Source organism: Panicum virgatum, chromosome 2K, assembly GCF_016808335.1.
Source record: "Panicum virgatum strain AP13 chromosome 2K, P.virgatum_v5, whole genome shotgun sequence".
NCBI classification, from domain to species: domain Eukaryota; kingdom Viridiplantae; phylum Streptophyta; class Magnoliopsida; order Poales; family Poaceae; genus Panicum; species Panicum virgatum.
In genome coordinates, this window is record NC_053137.1 from 42,615,941 (window position 1) to 42,635,875 (window position 19,935).

General features: G+C 45.9%; 2 protein-coding genes across 3 annotated transcripts; one reads left to right on the forward strand and one right to left on the reverse strand.

The window, feature by feature from the left end:
• Positions 1-2,591: 2,591 nt before the first annotated feature.
• LOC120678232 (protein STRICTOSIDINE SYNTHASE-LIKE 10-like) lies at positions 2,592-4,951 on the forward strand. Its single transcript, XM_039959378.1, has 3 exons — positions 2,592-2,947; positions 3,042-3,314; positions 4,264-4,951. The coding sequence occupies exons 1-3, from the start codon at positions 2,664-2,666 to the stop codon at positions 4,763-4,765; spliced, it is 1,059 nt and encodes a 352-aa protein (XP_039815312.1). The 5' UTR covers positions 2,592-2,663; the 3' UTR covers positions 4,766-4,951.
• Positions 4,952-11,168: 6,217 nt separating this feature from the next.
• LOC120678221 (probable helicase MAGATAMA 3) lies at positions 11,169-18,244 on the reverse strand. Of its 2 annotated transcripts, none has more exons than XR_005676471.1 (21): positions 17,895-18,244; positions 17,505-17,645; positions 17,262-17,403; positions 16,995-17,134; positions 16,413-16,610; positions 16,106-16,303; positions 15,971-16,006; positions 15,643-15,728; positions 15,368-15,418; positions 14,618-14,726; positions 14,426-14,531; positions 14,101-14,198; positions 13,925-14,029; positions 13,760-13,852; positions 13,577-13,630; positions 13,164-13,222; positions 12,997-13,081; positions 12,539-12,898; positions 12,057-12,410; positions 11,722-11,808; positions 11,169-11,636 (listed from the first exon to the last, which is right to left on the reverse strand). XR_005676471.1 is itself a non-coding variant. In XM_039959368.1 (21 exons), the coding sequence occupies exons 2-21, from the start codon at positions 17,625-17,627 to the stop codon at positions 11,415-11,417; spliced, it is 2,475 nt and encodes an 824-aa protein (XP_039815302.1). In that variant the 5' UTR covers positions 17,628-17,645; positions 17,895-18,241; the 3' UTR covers positions 11,169-11,414. The 2 variants fall into 2 exon arrangements, 1 of the variants encoding a protein (XP_039815302.1); XM_039959368.1 differs by having other exon boundaries at positions 12,288-12,410; positions 17,895-18,241.
• Positions 18,245-19,935: the final 1,691 nt, after the last annotated feature.

Consider the following 19,935-nt stretch of genomic DNA (forward strand, 5'->3'; position numbering starts at 1 on the left):
TCGGGGAGGTACTAGGCGATTGGGTTGATCTAACTCTGAGGCGTGCACACAAGAACACCCGATCTAAAGTGGTTCGGGCCGCCGGAGCGTAATACCCTACGTCCACTGGGAGAAGTTTTGATCTCTGTTGTGTATGAATCTATCCTCTGCCGGGCCTTGACTCCTCCCCAGCCTGAGTCTTCCTTCTAGCGGGCGCCCCCTTTTATAGACCAAGGGGGCGGATACATAGGACGTTGGGGCCCCGACAGGTGGGCCCAATGTGACTGCGCAGCATACTACGCAGAGTATTCAGATGAGTACAGTGGTTACGGATCTTTCCTCCGATACGCTCTGCTAGCGCTACAGTGGTCTTCTCTTGTCCCGTCACCAAGGTGTCCGTTGGGGGAGCGTAGCTTGCGGCGTAGCCTGTGGAGGCTATTATGTAGGCGTCATAATGGGTGAAGCCGAGCCGTCGTATCCATCTGTTATGGCAGACTTGGCAGGCGCGGCGTGGGCGGCGCCTGCGGCTCCACTATCTTGGTAAAACGCGATCAATAGTGCCTCCTGGTCAAAGAATCGCCTTGGCTTCCACCGCATCAATGCGGGTGTCCACCTACCACAATAAATGCAGTGGTGGGTGAGGCTTAGTATGGAGACCAAGCGGCCTTGAAAAGTCGTGCTTGTAGACACGTGTTGCTCCGGACCACCCCGAGGCAGGGCGTCGACTTCTTCCCCTAGCGAGTGGTCCGGTTACCATACAAGGGGTCCGGGACCCTATGAGGGGTCCGGGACTTACGCGGGGGTCCGGACCCCTCGGGAGGTCCGGAGCCCCGGCTGTTTAGGCTGCCCGCCTCTTCCGGGACACGCGTCGTTCCCGGACCTTTCCCAGTCGTGAGGCAGGTCCGGAACCGTCGCCGAGAGATCAGCACTCCGGACCACAGGGGTCCGGCTGTTTGGACGTAGTCAAGGATAACTACAAGGCTCTTGCCTAGATACAGCAAGAAGGGGTACCCCAGTCCTGGGGTACCGACAGTGACGACGGATCCCCTGCAAAATCCCGAGGAGGTGCTGCTACACACTATGCTGCCGCCGCGTCGGCTCTGCTCTACTTCTAGGCCGCCGGCACCCGCCAGCCAAATTTGGCTACTAATCCTCCATTAATTCCAGATTCCCCGCACTGGAAGCTCTCCCATCTTCCTAGCTCCCTCCACCACTGCTCAGACCTAACCCCCAACCCCCACCTCATCGGGAATCGAAGATTCCCTGGCTGCCGGCCATCACCATCAGTGACGCCCAAGATCCATCTCCACGTCACCAGCTCACCTCGGCCTCCCTCCGCTCGAGCTAGGTACAAAAACTGAAGCCCCATGGCTCCCTGATGCTCATGCTCTCCTTACATCCACGCGTTTGCCGGTGTACTCGCTAGAACGCTGCCATGCCACTGCTCCGACCCTCCTGTGCCGCCGCAAGAGCGCCGTGCGCAGCCCTAAACAGGGCCGCCGGGTGCGCCGGCCTCCTCCGTGGCCTTTGGCCACAGGCCCGCCCCGCTTCGCGCTGGTGCGAGCATCGCCGTCGCACGGTCCCACGCCGCGCCGCTGCTGGGTGAGGGCGGGTGGCCCTCGTGGTGGTGCCGGGCTCGAGCGCCGACGCGGGCACTGGGCGGCGGCGGAGGGACTGAACGGCCGTGTCGGGAGCTCCGCCGCCGCGGCCGGCGCAAGCGGAGGGGGGAGGAGGAGCAGAGGGCGGTAGGGGAGGAGCCGAGGTGGGGCTGATGCTCATGCTCTCCTATCTTGTTTTGATTGATCTCAACTGTTTCAAAGAAGCAACAAAAGTATATACAAAAATCTCATTTAGGCAAGATCATAGATACAAATATTCATTAAATAGTTTAAATACAGCTAAATAGACAATTCATTGTACAAATTGTCTATTTACTGTCTGCGTACGCTATTCAATGTACTTGCAGACGGCAGCTGTCTACACCATTGTAAATGCCTTTACGCCTTTCCGTTTTCTGGAGACAAGGCTTTCCGCAGACAATTAATACAGCATCTACACTTGGAATTGGAGCATTAATTGATTTAGCTCAGTTTTCTTTGCCCCGCGCCCGATATAGGTCAATGGTCATGTACTCCATCCATACTCAAAATAATTGACGTTTAGGACAGCGACACAGTCTTCAAAACACAACTTTGACTTCTTATTTCTCTAAAAATATTTATCAAAAAGTGATATATGTATATTTTTATAAAGTATTTTTCAAGACAAATCTATTCATATAATTTTTACATTTTCAAACTCAACAAATTGAGAGTTATTCTTGATTTATATTTTCAAGATTTGACTCAAATCTTGTCCAAAACATCAATTATTTTGGGTATGGAGGGAGTATGCCATATTGCCATGCGCTTTACTTTAATCACCAAATAATAGTACTTCTATCGTTGCCAAAAGAAAGTAGTATGCCAGCCAGCAAGCTATGCCTTGGCAAAAATGGCCATGAACCAGACCGGTCCTTGTCTGCCCGCCTGTGAATTCTGATGCCGCCGGCGGGGTCATGCGCCTGACAACTTCTATAAAAGACACATGGCCTCATCACACTGTCCGTCCGGCGGCCACACAGTGAGTTGGTCACACTAACAAAAAGAAGACACGCCAACAGCTAGCGAGCTTCTCCCAAGACCATGGAGGCCGCCAAGTGTAGCCCCGCCACCTTGCTGCTGCTGCTTCTTCTCGTGCACTCGCCGGCGACGATGGTGATGGTGTCCTGCCGCGAGGAGATGGAGTCCGTGTACGTCGGGCAGCGGGTCCTGCCCGTGCGCCTCGGGCGGCCGGCGTTCGGCCCGGAGAGCCTCGCCTTCGACCACCGCGGCGACGGGCCCTACACCGGCGTCTCCAACGGCCGCGTCCTCCGGTGGCGCGGCCCCCTGCGCGGGTGGACCGAGTTCGCCCACAACCACAAGCACGAGTACGCGCGCGCGTGTCGATCCATCGTCGTCGATCCTCCGCCAGCTAATGTATGCAACTAACCGGCGGCGCGCGGCGGCGCTGTGCACGTGCAGGACGGTGGCGGCGTGCGCGGCGAAGAAGAGGGCGGCGCCGCCGGAGAGCGCGTGCGGGCGGCCGCTGGGCCTGCAGGTCCACCGCGCGTCCGGCGACCTCTACTTCGCGGACGCGTACCTGGGGCTGATGCGCGTGGGGCGGCGCGGCGGGCGGGCGGAGGCGGTCGCCGCGGAGGCCGGCGGCGCGCCGCTCAACTTCGCCAACGGCGTCGACGTCGACCAGGAGACTGGGCACGTCTACTTCACGGACAGCAGCGCTACGTACCAGCGGAGGTAATAATATTAATGTGTACACGTACGTACTGGGTCTCTGTTTTCATTTCCTTTTACTACCACCGATCGTATACGCTAATTATTAGGGAAAACAATGCTGAATCCTGTAAAGTGCGCAACGCTAGAGCTAGTGCCGTTTGTGTGTGTTGTTTTTCTAGTTTTATAATTTTCTTTCAAGAAAACACATTACTCCGTCTGTCTAAAAAAATACAATTCTTGCTTCCCTAGAAGTCAAATAATTTTAAAATTCACCAATTTATAAATATAATTACTAACAATTATCTTTCCAAATGAATTCAGATATTAAAAATATATATACAACAAATATAATGATAATTATTTGAATTTTTTTCGAGGGACCATAACTTGTGCGTCGATCCCTGATTATAGGCACATAACGCCTCCAAAGTCCCAAGGCACTTCTTTTTTTTGTACTTGTTTCATCACTAGTGTTTTACCTCATCAGCTAGTAATAAAGAAACAAATGCTTTCTACAGTGTCATGGGGGAAATATTGAAGCGGTAGGTCACTGTTTGTAAATTCTTAAAAACAAAAAAGGTCACTGTTTGTAACTTTGTTGCGGGGTGGGGGCGCCGCCATCCATGATCCATCCGCATCCACGACGCCCTGCTCGTAGACCCGGCACCGGCGGCGGCGGCAGGGAGCATCCGTTTGCCTGTACGAGCTCATTGACTGCGCGGTCCATGTGGGCCCGACTGGGTAAAGGTGAAGCTTGGGGGCGGTGACACGTGGGTGCCATTTATTCACGGTGCTTGCCTTTTTCAGTGCTCGCCTGGCCTCCGTCACGTGGGCGTGGACGACACGTGTAGTGCCGTCTACAGATTGTTGCGCTCGCCCCCTCCAAGAAGAAAAAAAATTGTTCCGTTCATGCATTGCCTTCTCATTAATTTGACTTGATTATTTGCTCGCCGCGCGCATATGCATGCAGCGACTACCTGATGATCATCCTGACCGGCGACGCGACGGGGCGGCTGCTGCGGTACGACCCGGCCACGGGCGGCGCCGCCGTGCTGGCGTCGGGGCTGGCCTTCCCCAACGGCGTGGCGCTGAGCGCGGACGGCACGCACCTCGTCGTGGCCGAGACCGCGCGCTGCCGCCTGCTCCGCCACTGGCTGCGCGGGCCCCGCGCCGGCGCCACCGAGCCCTTCGCCGACCTGCCGGGCTACCCGGACAACGTGCGCCGACCCGCCGGCGGCGGCTACTACTGGGTGGCGCTGAACCGGGACAAGGCGTGGATGGAGGAGGGCACGACGCCCCGCTCCGTGGCGGCGGTCAGGGTGCGCGCGGCGGACGGCGCCGTGGACCGGGCGCTGCGCGGGCTCGGCAACGCCACCGTCAGCGAGGTCGTCGAGCGCCCCGGCGGCGCGCTCTGGCTCGGATCCGTCGACACGCCCTACGTCGGACTCTTCAGGCCCGGCGGCGGCCTCTAGTATAGCTCGCGCCGCCGTCGTTGGGTCAGGTTGTGTGTGAAAATTGTCGTCACCGTGCAACAGGGGTTGTGTGTGAAAATTGTTGTCACCGTGCGTACCTCTGGCAGCAGTGTCGGACACCCTGCATGTAAGATGAGTATCCTAGAAATGCATTTCAGTGAAACAAAAACTTGTGCAGACTTTGCAGGTTTGTTTGTTTTTCAAGATTTTTTTTTGAGCGATGTTTGTTTTTCAAGATGGTCTCCAACTCCAAGTTATTTGAGCAGGAGTCTCGCCTGTGCTCCTTTCAGCTCTACATGGGCTGGGCTCAGCCTCCTGCCCATCATCGAAAGCACACAAGAAGAAGGAGAGGCCCATCGAATGTAATTTTGGGCCAGGGGCCCTTCCCTCTTATCCACCTCGAAGCGGCCCACGTTGGAGCCTGCCTGCCGCCGACGCCACCCGCCACCTCCGTGGCCCGAGCAGTCGGCGGCGGCGGCGAGGAGGAGGCAGAGGTGTCCAGCACATCTCTTCTTACACAGGACCAGCAGAGCCAGCAGGACCAAGGTGTAGAAGAGGAGGAAGATGCCATCGCCATGTGCTCCCTCCCGTTCACCCAGCCTTCCCCATCTTGTGATTAGCTGTTCCAGAGAATTGCATAGGTTTATTCTGCCTATAGTATAGGATCTAAAATATTGCGATGTGGATTGAGCACTAAACTTGTTCCATTTGTCTACTAAAAAAAAGAAAACTTGTTCCATTTGTCATGATAATTCTTGATTTGCAAATTATGGCTCACAATTTTTCTGTGACATGCTTATGAGAAGATAAGAAATTAACTTGTGGCATCTATATGCGAGCTTCATGATGCAGACAAACATACATGCATTTTTTCTGTGCTAGTTACGACACATACAGAAAATAGATTTTGTTTCCCTGAACGGCTGAACCCAAAATAATTTTCTTATGCTCCACCAATTCACTATTTCAGTTTTTTTGTCAGTGATGAGTTCACATTGTTTTGATAGTAATGCTAACAGAGTAACAAATTTGAACATAAGACACATCACATGAGCCATAATTCGTAAACAATACTTATTGCCGATGGGGTCAATGTTTTGAAACTAACTGTTTTATTAGCTTTTCACCTAACCTCTTGAAATTCTTGCAAACTTCAACCAGGGTAACCACTTCCAAACTTTTTTTTATCTCACTTGATATGATGATAGAATCTGAAGGTACGCGAATGACTAGTTCTCCCAGCCATGCAACAATGAGCTAGGGAACGTTAAAATTTAACACCAAGCTATTTCTCAGTTCTGTTCTCTCGACAACCTTTTATTAAGGTCATGTCGCCGCGGCACGTGACTGCTGCCACTCTGCTTCGTAAAAATAACTTGCAGCACCCTAAAGCCTTGGGAAATTGGTTTTTGAAGTGCATAATGTTAAGAGGCAATCCGTTCCTCAGATGAGCCAATAGGATTGCAGGGATCACATCCACTTGGATTAGCAACGTAGATTAATATTAGCAATTAGATGTAATCCTACAATCACGATGTAACCTCCCTGTAAAGTTCCGTACGGACTACGCTACCTTCTCAAGAACCGACATCGCCGGAAGCGCTGTCGGTTGGGCAACCGCGTATCCGTCAGGGTTCACAATCCCGGACGGGAAGTCCGGTTTCCGGGAAAATTTCCCGTTCCCGGAACTGTCCGGGACGCATTTCCCGGTCCGGGTTTTTGGCTTCCCGGATTCCAAATTCAAAAATCTAAAAGTCAAATTTTTTGGTCAAAAACGAATCCCGGAATCACTGTAGCGGTAATGTGAACCCTGGTATCCGTGTCCCCGAACGGGCATCTCGCGACTCCCGTGGCGACGGTTTGCTATGTATAAATCCCCGAGATCATTCAATGGAAAACTTGCAGTTCATTCATTCTTCTCTCGATTACACCCACGCTCAAACACGTTATCAGCACTGCTCGTCGAAGTCGAGAAGAAGAACTTTCCCGTCGGAAAGATTTCTACGGGATAAATCCAATGGAGGAGGAAATGTGTCTAGTAGATAGTGGCACTACCAATTCTATACTAAGGGACACCAAATATTTTCAGACTCTAACTAAGAGACAAAGAAATGTTCTAACAATCACGGGACGCGATGCAACAATAGTAGGCTCTGGCTGCGCTACTATTACACTTCCCATGGGTACTCAAATTACAATTGAGGATGCGGTATTGTATCCTGATTCAACTCGTACCTTACTTAGCTATAGAGATATCCGGAAAAATGGACTTCACGTGGAAACACATGAAGAACATAAAGAAGAATTTCTTCTCTTAATTAAAGATACCGGATATGGCAAACAACTTCTTGAGAAAATTCCCTCTTTACCATCTAGAATATATTATACATACATCAAACTCGTACCACATGTTGCCTATAAAATAATTTTTCAGAATGTTAATACATTCCAAACTTGGCATGATCGCCTTGGTCATCCTGGCATAGGGATGATGCGAAAAATTATAAACAATTCTCATGGTCATGACTTAGCTAATTCTAAGTTCTCAAACTCCTCTGATTTTATTTGCACTGCATGTGCCACTCGGAAATTGATTTTAAGACCATTTTATCTTAATAAAGCTGAACCACTTAAGTTCCTTGAAAGAATTCAAGGCGATATTTGTGGTCCTATAACTCCATTATCTGGACCATTCATATATTTCATGGTTCTAATAGATGCATCTACACGATGGACTCATGTGTGTGCCTATTATCCACATGCAACCATGCTTTTGCTAAACTAATAGCCCAAGTTATTAGACTTAGAGCAAATTATCCGGAACATCAGATAAAATCTATTAGAATGGATAATGCTGCTGAATTTTCCTCAAAAGCTTTCAATGACTATTGTATGGCTCTAGGCATTCAAGTTCAGCACTCAGTTCCATATGTCCACACTCAAAATAGTTTAGCAGAATCTCTTATCAAAAGAGTTAAGCTAATAGCAAGACCACTATTACAGAATTGTAATCTACCAACTTCATGTTGTGGTCATGCAGTAATACACGCTGCTGACTTACTACAATTGCGACCAACTGCATATCATACTGCTTCCCCTTTACAATTAGTACATGGAAATCCACCAAATATTTCCCATCTGCGAAAATTCGGTTGCGCTATATACGTACCGATTTTCACCACCAAAGCGTACAACAATGGGTCCACACAGGAAATTAGGGATCTATGCCGGGTATCAATCTCCGTCGATTATTAAATACCTGGAGCCCCTCACAGGGGACCTGTTTACGGCCCGATTCACAGACTCTATCTTCAATGAGGATCTTTTTCCGGCATTAGGGGGAGATTACAAGTACCAAAAGGAATACCCGGAAATAAATTGGGATGCACAAGACATCTCCACTAACGATCCACGTACACAAGAATCTGAACTTCAAGTTCAGAAAATTATAAATTTGCAAAACATTGCTGCCAGATGCATTTAATTATTATAAAGGTGTCACTAAATCCTATCATCATGCTAGGAATGTGCCTGAAAGAATAGAGGTACCAAACAAAACTATTCAACTTCCACCTCAGAAACCGGTTCAAGGTAAGAGGGGGAGAAGTAAGGCCATTAATCAGGATGTGGCGCCAAAATGCCAAAGGAAACAAAATAACAAAAATTCTGAATTAGTAAATGTAACTCAACAACAAGTTGAGAGACATCAAGTGAATAAACAAAATTCACATCCCACATCAACAGTGCACTCAATATCTGATGTTGGGACATCAGAACGCCCTGACGATATCGTATTGGGAAATAACGAACCGTCACAAGGGGTAGAAGAAATTTCCATAAACTACATTGATTCTGGAGAATCATATGACCGAAAGACGACAATTGTCGACATATACTTTGCCGAAACAATTGCTGAAATTATCCAAAATAATCCAGATCCAAAGACCATGGCAGAGTGCAAAAAGCGTTCGGACTGGAACAAATGGAAAGAAGCAATTCAAGCAGAGTTAGCCTCGCTCACAAAAAGAAAGGTATTCGCCTACACCTTCAAAAATCTTCCCTGTGGGGTTTAAATGGGTTTTCATTCGAAAACGGAATGAAAAAAATGAGGTGGTGAGATACAAATCGAGACTTGTAGCACAAGGGTTCACGCAGAGACCTAGCATTGGTTTCAATGAAACATACTCTCCAGTTATGAGTGGAATAACATTTCGATACTTAATAGCATTGGCAGTTCAAAATCATCTATCTATGTAGTTGATGGATATAGTGACAGCATATTTATATGGGTCACTTGATTCGGATATTTACATGAAGGTTTCCGATGGAATCCCTATTCCGAATCCTAAAGTAAGTCACAACACATATTGTGTAAAACTAAATAAGTCGCTATATGGCTTAAAACAGTCGGGACGTATGTGGTACAACCGACTGAGTGAATTCCTATTACAAAAGGGATACATCAATAATGATGATTTCCCATGTGTTTTCATAAAGAAATCCCAAACGGGATTCTGCATTATATCTGTATATGTGGATGATTTAAATATCATTGGCAACCCACATGATATCAATGAAGCACGCAATCTCTTAAAAACGGAATTTGAGATGAAGGATTTGGGTCAAACCAAATTTTGCTTGGGTTTACAAATAGAGCACCTTCACTCAAGAATTTTAGTACATTAGTCTGCCTATATCCAGAAACCACTAGAGAAATTTAATATGGATAAATCATATCCATCCAAAACTTCCATGGCTATTCGATCTCTAGACATGGAGAAAGATCCATTTAGACTGAGGGATGAAGATGAAGAAGTACTGAGACCCGAGGTCCCATACCTGAGTGTCATTGGAGCACTTATGTATCTTGCAAATCAAACTAGACATGATATTGCATTTGCTGTAAATTTACTAGCTAGACATAGTGCTGCTCCAACTAAACGTCATTGGACAGGAGCTAAACATATCTTACGATATCTCAATGGCACCAAAGATCTTGGATTATTTTTCCAAAGAAACCAAGACACAACTATGATTGGATACACTGATGCTGGTTATTTATCTGATCCCTATAATGGCAGATCTCAGACAGGTTTTGTATTTTTATATAGAGGAACAGCTATATCATGGAAGTCTTCTAAACAGACCCTTGTAACAACCTCTACAAATCATTCCGAAATTGTTGCACTATATGAAGCATCACGTGAATGTGTATGGCTCCGAAGAATGATTAATCACATACAACAATCTAGTGGAATTGGTTCCATTGAATCACCTACAATTAACTATGAAGATAATTCTGCTTGTATTACACAAATGGAAACAGGCTATATCAAAAGTAATATAACCAAACATATTTCTCCAAAATTATTCTATCCTCATGAATTACAAAAGAATGGAGAAATAAACATTTTGCAAACAAAGTCTTGTGATAATCTCGCTGATTTATTCACTAAGTCATTACCAGGTCCCATGTTCCAAAATTTTGTTCATGGGATTGGTATGCGACGACTTAAAGACTTGCAAGCTTCAGGGGAGATACTCTCTGAAATTAATCATTTGTGTTAAAACATTATATTGTACTATTTTCCTATTTATGAGTTTTTATAAACTTTCTCATAAATAAAGTTTTTAATGAGACAATATACGATACATATCATGTCATATTTCCTATTTTCCTCAAAAGAGGTTTTTAAAGGAAACAACAAAGAAATTTTCTTCCTCATATTTTTCCCACGTGGTTTTTGAGGAGGATATATTAATTATGGCTCATAATCCATAACATTGTTCTAAACTAAATTATGGATTTTTCCTTTATAGGTTTTTCCATATAAGTTTACAATGAACAATAACCTAAATATGTGTCATATCATTTCTCCTAATTTTTCCTACAGGTTTTGAGGAGTTTAATGACATATCAACAAACATTATCACCTCATATTTTTCCTACAAGGTTTTTTGGAGGTTCTGAAGCTATTGATTGATCTCAAGACTGGATGCAATCAGGGGGAGTGTTAAGAGGCAATCCGTTCCTCAGGAGATGAGCCAATAGGATTGCAGGGATCACATCCACTTGGATTTGGATTAGCAACGTAGATTAATATTAGCCATTAGATGTAATCCTACAATCACGATGTAACCTCCCTATAAAGTTCGTACAGACTACGCTACCTTCTCAAGAACCGACATCGCCGGAAGCGCTGTCCGTTGGGCGACCGCGTAAGCGCTGTCCGTTGGGCGACCGCGTATCCGTGTCCCCGAACGGGCATCTCGCGACTCCCATGGCGACGGTTCGCTATGTATAAATCCCCGAGATCATTCAATAGAAAACTTGCAGTTCATTCATTCTTCTCTCGATTACACCCACGCTCAAACACATAAATGACACGGGGAGAACCGAAAAGGAACACAAGAAACGTGTCTGTCACTATTTATATTTAACAAGTAATGTTGATAGTGTAACTTAGGCATCCCGGACATCTCTTCCTCCCAAAATTGGATAAGAGAAAAAGAATAGCTGCTCCAAAATTCTGTTTTGAAGCCTCAGCAACCTCTTGTCTCCACCCATGAAACCCTAATCCTCTCTATGTACCAGTTCGCTAATACAACTGCTGTAACAAGGGGCCACAGCTCACACGGCATCCTACAATCAGTCGTCGCCACCTCCATCATCAACATCCATGGCAGCATCGTCGTCGTCCCCTGCATCTGCTTGGTCATCAGCAGCATCCACATCCATGAGGCCCTGCCTGTGCGCTTCTTCATTCATCGCGTCCAGCGCTTCAGCTTTCGGCTCTGCAGGAGGATTCTTTTCCACAAACATGGTCTTCAGGTTATCCTCAGCAAAGAATGCGCCGAATGGCTTTGGGACCTGCAAGATGTGCACAGTTTGGATTCATCCCAGATGCTTTGCTCTTTCAAGCTAAGAAACAACACAGAAGCAATAACAATCTCACCTTGAAGTAGCTCTTTCGCTCTTTGGCACTCTCGACAAGATTGTTCCAGTGTTCATCTTTCTGCAGTGTTGAAGCGGAACCTACAACCTGCAGTATGCAAATTGATATTTGGATTCACAAGTAAACGAACAAAGGGCATAAAACAAGACATGTGAAAAGAAAGTTGGTTCTAAATGTCAGCTAAATCTTGTAGATGGATGCAACCATCAAACATTAAACAGCATCCTTGAACAAGCATATCTGCTTTTGCATGTATGAATGCATGCAAGAGAATCTTGACTATTCTGTATACATCTTGTTAGGCCACATAGCTCCTTAATTATTGAATTTACAACCTGCGACTAGTGGCGGATCCACATGGGGGGCTGCGGGGGCTCCAGCCCAGCTACTATGTTCAGCTTCGGGATCCGCCCAGCAACTATGTCTTAGTTGACACCATAAGCGCATATATGCCATGAGTAATTGAGTATCATGCATAAGATGGTGCTGATGCAACTGCCGTCTGCAGATGATGCAAAACAAAATATTAAAGAATAAAGTTTGAAGCTTGGAGAAGAGGCACTTACCAGTACAGCAGACCTTGCTCTCGTGATGGCAACATTCATTCGCCGAAAATCAGAAACAAACCCAATTTTTTGCTCCTTGTTGCATCTTACACAAGTAAAAATGACTACCTCTCTTTCACGGCCCTACATACAAGTAGTGAGATACATCACTACCGATACTTCTATATAAGGAGGCATCCAGCTGATTTGTAAAGAAATCCCATCCGTAACACGAGCTTTTTTAGGCGAATTTCGCAAAATGAGCTTGTTACCTGGAATCCATCAACAGTGTTTACATCTATCACTTCCTTTGATTGATCCCCAAAGGTTAACCGAAAATTATCCTTCAATAGTTTCATCTGTTGCCTGTACGGTGATATAACAGCCACTTCAGAACTAGATTTGAGTTCTGGATAGCGCATTGCCAATTGGTGATATAGGAGAGTTATAAATTCCACTTCATCTTGATTCACCCAAGAACCACTTCCAGGTGGCTGCGTTTCAACACCATCAATGTCAAAGAAACAAAATGGTCCGAAGCAGGTGTAGGAATGCCATGGGCGTTTTTTGCTGAGACCCCCTGCATCTTGTAGCGCTCCTTCATAAAATTCTTTTGAAGGGAAGATACTAATCTGTTTTGGATTGGATAATGGATTACAACAATCATTCCAGTTTCCAGCTTAAGAAAGACTGAGCATGCGATACATTCCACCGAGGAAGGGAAATTTACCTCTGGATGCATGCGATACTGAATTTTAAGCATTTGCACCGGAAAACCAGCACCTTGAAATCTTTTGAACAAGCTTGTTCCATATCTAACAGATAAACGAACATCATCTTAGCAATTACAGCACCTGAACAATTGGACCAGTATAAAGAAAATAAGAATCATCTTACCCCAATTTCTGAGCAGTAGATGAAATGACTGTTGCGGGCAACTGAACTGGGTCGCCAACCTGATTAGGATATTAGGAGATAGTAAATGCTACAGTGAATCACTAACAAAAGCTAGTCAACGCATTCATCAACCAAGTTGCTAAAAGAACACTTTTTGAGTGATAGAAATCGAGTGAAATGGTGAGACTGGACACACACACTCTCCAAGAAATGAAAGCATGATGTTGGCACGAGCCCAGACAGACAAAAGTTTCTTTATGTACTACAACCCTGAGAAGAGGAAATATTCAAAATATCACATGCCTGATTTCTATCATATAATAAGGTACTATATGGATGAATAATATACATATTGCACAAGGGTTGGAACAAAAGAAAGAACGTGTAGAACAAATGCGAAAAGTCCAACATACAAGAAAAATTTGTCTGGACCCATGGACCAAGGGTATAAGAGTTGCAGGTTCCACCTGAAAAACAATAAAATAAGTTAAAGTTCAGAAATATTAATTAAAATAGAGGCATAGAGAATATGCCAATATCCCAGATGGTAATGTAAATGTTCCATAATAAAAGCAATGTTTAAAAGATATCCTCACAGCTTGTGCAGCTTCGTCGATTATAACAACATCAAAAGTGCGGCTCATCCTGCTGAAAATTGACGATCCGCTGAAACTCAGAGTAGAAAATACCTACAAATTTTGCTTGCAATGAGAACAAATTATAATAGATAAACTCAACTACTAATATAGCAGATGACGTACAATGGCGGCTTCGTCCAGTATTGAAGCTCTAATCCGATCATATTCGCCAGCTCCTCGTCTCCCACCATCTAATGTGCGATCTACACCAGAAAGTTTTTGTTGTATCTGCAAAGGTATTAACTCATTGTAGTTGATAGAAGTTAGACAGAAAATGCTTTGCAGATTAAATCATGTACCAGGTAATCCATAGAAACTGCTTTAACAGAATGATGTGCCTTCACTCCAATGCGCACAATTTTAGGGTTGTAAGTGTTGTTATTTTCATCTCGGATTCCTGGAAAAAAAAAGACATTATTTCATTTCTTAATTTGCTCATGATGCATCCTAATGATTTTTTTTTGTGAGCAAACAATGATGCATGGTAATGATACCGTAAGTCTGAAAAAGTCCAGTTCGCTTAGTGAAAAAATGCATAAGATGCAAAAAGAAAAAAGAAGTTATGGGAGCATACAGCATAGCAACTGCATCGGATTACGTAGCATTTAGCAACGAAACCTTTACCTGTGTTAAGAACACGTAACACAATCTCATCAAGTGCTGAGTTGGATGGAGCACAGACCAACACATGGGCCCGATACTTGCGATTGGAGCTTACAACTTCAGGTTTCTGTAGAGAAATGTTTTGCCTTGTAAGGAGTAAACTAATCAATACATCAGGGCCAAATTTAGCAAGTATACAATACAGAAGAGTACCAGTTCATTTCCAGTGGGGTAAAAACCATCATCACCATCGACAGGCATAATCAAATCTCTAGGATTTGCACCAAATAACCAAGGAGATGCTTTTACCCAGTGTGCATACCTGCCATGTATAATCCACAATATTAGTGCCAACAAAAACTTCCAGTAGCATTGTGCATGTAAATCTGGAACCGGTATTACACTAAAAAATCATATTCTTATCAGTTTCCACATAGCACCAGGTAGATATTACAGATGGTTACAATAGATGGTGCCATATGTAAAGTAACAGCAGTCATGCCATTTGGTGGATTTAAGATATCCAAGGAATTAGACAAATGTCAAGAACTAAGAAATTTGTAGTAACTAAATAAACCATGCAGGTCTATAAGAAAAATCAGGTATTACACCGAAAAAATCATATTCTTATCAGTTTCCACATAACACCAGGTAGATATTAGCGATGGTTACAATAGATGGTGCCATATGTAAAGTAACAGCAATCATGCCGTTTGGTGGATTTAAGATATCGAAGTAATAAGAAAAATGTCAAGAACTAAGAAATTTGTAGAACTAAATAAACCATGCAGATCTATAAGAAAAATCAGCTAAGGAGGCAGCATTCCAAAACTGCAAGGAATAACTCATAATTTTGACGCTGTTAGACATTCTTACTCAGATTTTTATGCTCCCAATTTACATGCCAAAAGTCAAAATAAATATGATAGAAATTAACTAGGAGATCTGCGATTTTCAACATACTTGCCATCAATGTCCAGCTCTGGTCCATGTTTTTGAACGTCAAATCCTCCTCTGCATTACAGAATCAGAAGCATATGAGATGCATGTGCCAAGTTTAGCTATGGACGAAGAATGTGGAGGGGAAAAATGATGGATAGGCTTCTGCAGAATGCAGTCAAAACTTTTTGTTTCCGTTCTATCTACTCTCACATCTGATAAACATGTTGATTTTCTATCCTCGAAAACAGAATTACTATTCGATAAACTGAAAAAGGATAAACAAGCAAAGTTGTTACTTTGTCTTCATTCTTGCAGGAGCAGAATGGAGAACGGCACTGAGAAGTCCAAGGATAGTTTGTGTCTTTCCAGTTCCTGGAGGACCCTGCAAATAAATAGTTACAAGAAGTAACATAAAATCAGTAAATTGCGCATTTCTCTTAACTTTAGTGTGTTTGAGGGGGGGAAACTCGAAGTAGTGTGATGTGTTGGATCTGCATAGCCTTCTAAACAAAAAGCATATATCCAAAAAAACTGCTAAGATATTTGCAGTACATTCACATAATTAACCAAGGTAGGTAAACAATAACAAAGAAAATTAATGGTAGTAGTGAACTAATAACAAACCTGAATAAGAACAAAGGATCTGCGGGAAAGACCTGCCTAGAGACAATACAGTAATCTATCAGAGCCCTAGTTTTAAAACAGTTATCAGATACAATAGACATATCAACAATACCAAAATACACAAAGGATGCTCACATTAACTGCCTCTAGTTGTGAATCATTAAGATTTGCTTTGAGGTGATCCATAAGTGGCTGAGGGGCATTCCAGGCACGGCTTTGATCATCAACATCCTTATGCTTCTCAGCAGCTGAAAGAATTAAATCCTTAAAAGGAAGACAAGCTACAGAATGCATAGCTGTGAACTCCCGCATTATAGTAGACAAACTGCAGACCTGAAAATTTTGACCAGAAAATGGCATATCAACTATAAAGTAGTACACGCTGTCAAACAATGCCAGCATAAAAACTCTGGTGCTTGTCTTAGAACAAATTGAGACTCACCTTCAATATCCACAGGGTGCTGCTCTCAGCTGCCAAAATGGAAGCAAAACGCTTCAGTCTTGGAGAGTCCACAGGCTTGGAAACATTCAGATTTTGAATTTCGCCTGCCACAAAAGCTCTAAGAGAAATATTTGCGCTACCACCGCGTTGTTCCACCAATGCAAAGGCGTATGCAGTAGGGGTCACTCCCTCCTCAAACTACAAAAGTACAGGTACAACTAGTCTATCATATGAGTATAATACTTAATCGGCAACTCAACTCACCAAATTGAATAATTTAAGTAATCACTGCACATAACTTATGGCACATTTGTTCTGTTCCAAGAAAAAAATGGCCCAAAAGGTAAGAACTAAGTACCTAAAGGTAGCATGGAGCCTCAGAAAAACAAATCTAGAGATTGCCGGTTACAATTTTCAACTATTATACATGTAGCCACCTACCAAACAATAGTTTTGACTAGATCGAGAACAAAACAGTTAGCATTTGACTTTTGAGACACTCTGTCCCATCAAATTTTTAGTAGTCAGTACCTTGATACTTGGATATCAGGACAAGCTATAAATTACTTGCACAGCACTTACTTTCTCTTTGGAGAGCAGCAGTAGGTCATTCTCCGACACAGTTTCCCGAAATTCATTCTCCACCGCCATGGAGAACTTGTGGAACCCCTCGGACTCCGCACACAACCCCACCGCCACCCTCTGCCAGTCCAGCGAAGCATCTGCGTACACCCACACGAGGCAAAACCACGAATCAAAAAATCCGAGTCGACAACCACACCAGCAAAATTAGAGCAAACAACGCGCTGCGGCAAGGAAGAAGCGCAGCCCAGGTGCGGGCACCCTCACCTCCTTCCTCCTCATCGCTGCGTCCCCGGACGATCTGCGCTTTGACCTCCTCGAAGAGCAGCGGCTCGAAGACGCTGAGGTAGTCAGCCACGGACTCATATGTGTCCTTCACGCGCTGCAGCCCCTTCCCCTGCTTGCTGCCCTGCACCCCGAGCCGGAGAGGGTTAAGGTTTTGGAGAAAGTTTTGGTTACGGACGGTGCGGCTGGTGGGCGAGCGGGTGTGGGCAGGGTCGATGTGTGTACCTTGGATTCGGCGACAAGGCGGAGGTAGTCCCAGCTGAGGACAATCTTCTGGAAGCAGTCCAAGGTGGATGTGGAGGTGGATGGGGAGGCTGCGGCAGCGCCACCAGATTTCTCCACAGCCATTGGGGCGGCGCCGGATTTCTCCACAATACAAGCAATGGAGTTTCAGAAATATTTTTCTCATCATGATACTGCATATGCATTATATTTAGGATGTACATATACACAATTTATGATACTAGCCGACTAGCAAACAACAAAACAACATAAATTAAACAGACAGCTAAGTGCAAGCATCAATGCATCATTTTATTACTCCAATCATTCTATTTAAACAATCAGCATAATTTCTTTTCTTTTCCTCTCCCTTTGTTCACCAAAAGCACCAACCTTTTCTGACCACCACACGCAGCGCCGCTCCCTGGTCGTCGGACGCCGGCTGCCCGGCTGGCCGCCCGCCGCCCGCCTGCGACCTCCGCCCTGCGCCTGGCCGCCGCCCGCCCAGCAGGGCCGACCGCCAAGGCCGAGCAGCCTGCAGCCGTTGCGGATTGCGGTCGTCGCCTGCGCCGCTGCACCCCGCGGCAGCGCGGCCCCTCCGGCCTCCGCGGCTCCTCTCCTACCCTCTGCCGTGCCCTGGATCGTGCGGCCGTGCAGGCGTGCCGCACCTGCCGCGCCGCCGCTGCCGCCTCGCCTAGGGTTGCCGTGGGAGGGAGAGCAGCCGAGCAGGGGGCGGTCTGGGGTTTTGGGTGGGGGAACGGAGGTTTTTACATGTATTCCATAAAAAAAAATCCCGACGTCCGTACCACTAAAAAAATTGATGACACTTTTATATAATCACGTTTTTTCGTTTTTACGTCTATACCATTCCATCTACCATCCGTTAGAAATTAACAGATCTAAGGCTCTGACATATGGGCCTAACCTAGTAAAATGATCATTTTATCCTTGCATCAAACCCGATCCTCACAACTCTTCTCACAGACACCACATCCACACATCTCACGCGCACCACCAACACATCCCAGGCCGCCGCCGGTCAGGCCGCCGGCCCCGCCCCTCCCCTCCCCTCCCTTCCGGATTCGCCTCGCCGCGGGGTGGGTCGCGCGTTGGGGGACGCGTGCGCGGGGCCAGCGCGGCCTCCGGATTCACCTCGCCGCGGGGCCTGCGTGGGGGCGTTCCCTCGCGTGGGAGCCTGCGCGGGGCCGCGCGTTGGGGGCACCGCCCCGCCCTCCCCTGCTTCGTCGACCACATGCGCCGCGACGCCGTCGCGCCGGACCTTATCACGCACGGCTGCTTCGTCGACGTGTACCTGGAGCGCCGGCTCTCGCGGAACCTCACGTTCGCGTTCGACCGGTTCGACGGCAACGCCGAGGCCGTCGTGGCCCAGGACGGCATCATCTTCGAGGCGTTCGGCAAGGGCGGCTTCCACGCCAGCTCCGAGGCGTTGCTGGAGGCCACCAGCGAGAAGCGGCGGTGGACGTACTACAAGCTGCTCGGCGTCTACCTCAGGAAGCAGCACAGGAGAAACCAAGTCTTCTGGAACTACTGAAGCTGATCAGTTGGGCACTAGCAGTAGTCTGTGTTGGAACCAACATTGTAAATACAGTTATTAAAATGTGCTTGTAATCAAATTCAAAATGTGAAAAGAGTTTGGTTGGAGCATTCGGAGATTGAGATTTACTCACAAAAATATGGATTTATATTCACATCGACAGTTTTGTGCATTTACTCACAAAAACCAGGTGTTTTCATGTTAGCAGAGATCACACTAGATATGAAGACATGACATGATGATGCTGTCCAAATGATGGATAAAAAATATATTTTTATTTGTGTTGTCCAAATATAATTTATTTGTGCAAGAATTAAAAAAAATATCGTATTGCAAAGCATATTACATTTTTGTGTGGAGTGTCATGGAGTGGCATGGAGGACAAAAAATTTTTTGGTCATGTACTCAAACGTTGGAAGCAAAATAGAATGGCATGGAGGGTAAATCATTTTTTGGGCACCCAAGGGCATCATGGACCTTTTGCAGCTCTGTTAGCATCTGGTACCCTCCAATCCATCCATAATGGTACAGACGTCAAAACGAAAAAACGCGATGATATAAAAGTTTCACCAAACTTTTTAGTGGTATGGACGTCGGGACCATCTTTTGTAATTGTATACATATAAAACCCTCGGGGGAATGGGGTCGGGGATCGGGGGAGGGAAGGGGCGCGCGAGCAGGTGGGTCGGGCCGCGTGGGGGGTGGGGGGTCGCTGCGACTATATTTCGCTCGGGTTACAAATATCAAAACCATCTCCTGAAGCTGGTAGTGGGCTCTGCGAACTTATTTGGCCCAATAGCAGTTTAATCTTTTAGGTAGGTGGCAATTTATACTAAGAGCGCATGCAGTAGATAAGGCAACGCGCTTCGTGCTTTCACC

Excerpts from the sequence above, each read along its gene's own strand:
- LOC120678232 (XM_039959378.1), top strand. The coding sequence starts at position 2,664 with ATGGAGGCCGCCAAGTGTAGCCCCGCCACCTTGCTGCTGCTGCTTCTT. Across the intron at positions 2,948-3,041 it reads GCCCACAACCACAAGCACGA|GACGGTGGCGGCGTGCGCGG; the intron begins GTACGCGCGCGC and ends GTGCACGTGCAG. Across the intron at positions 3,315-4,263 it reads AGCGCTACGTACCAGCGGAG|CGACTACCTGATGATCATCC; the intron begins GTAATAATATTA and ends ATATGCATGCAG.
- LOC120678221 (XM_039959368.1), bottom strand. The coding sequence starts at position 17,627 with ATGGCTGTGGAGAAATCTGGTGGCGCTGCCGCAGCCTCCCCATCCACC. Across the intron at positions 14,199-14,425 it reads GTTACGTGTTCTTAACACAG|GAATCCGAGATGAAAATAAC; the intron begins GTAAAGGTTTCG and ends TTTTTTTTCCAG. Across the intron at positions 12,899-12,996 it reads AGTATCGCATGCATCCAGAG|ATTAGTATCTTCCCTTCAAA; the intron begins GTAAATTTCCCT and ends AATCCAAAACAG.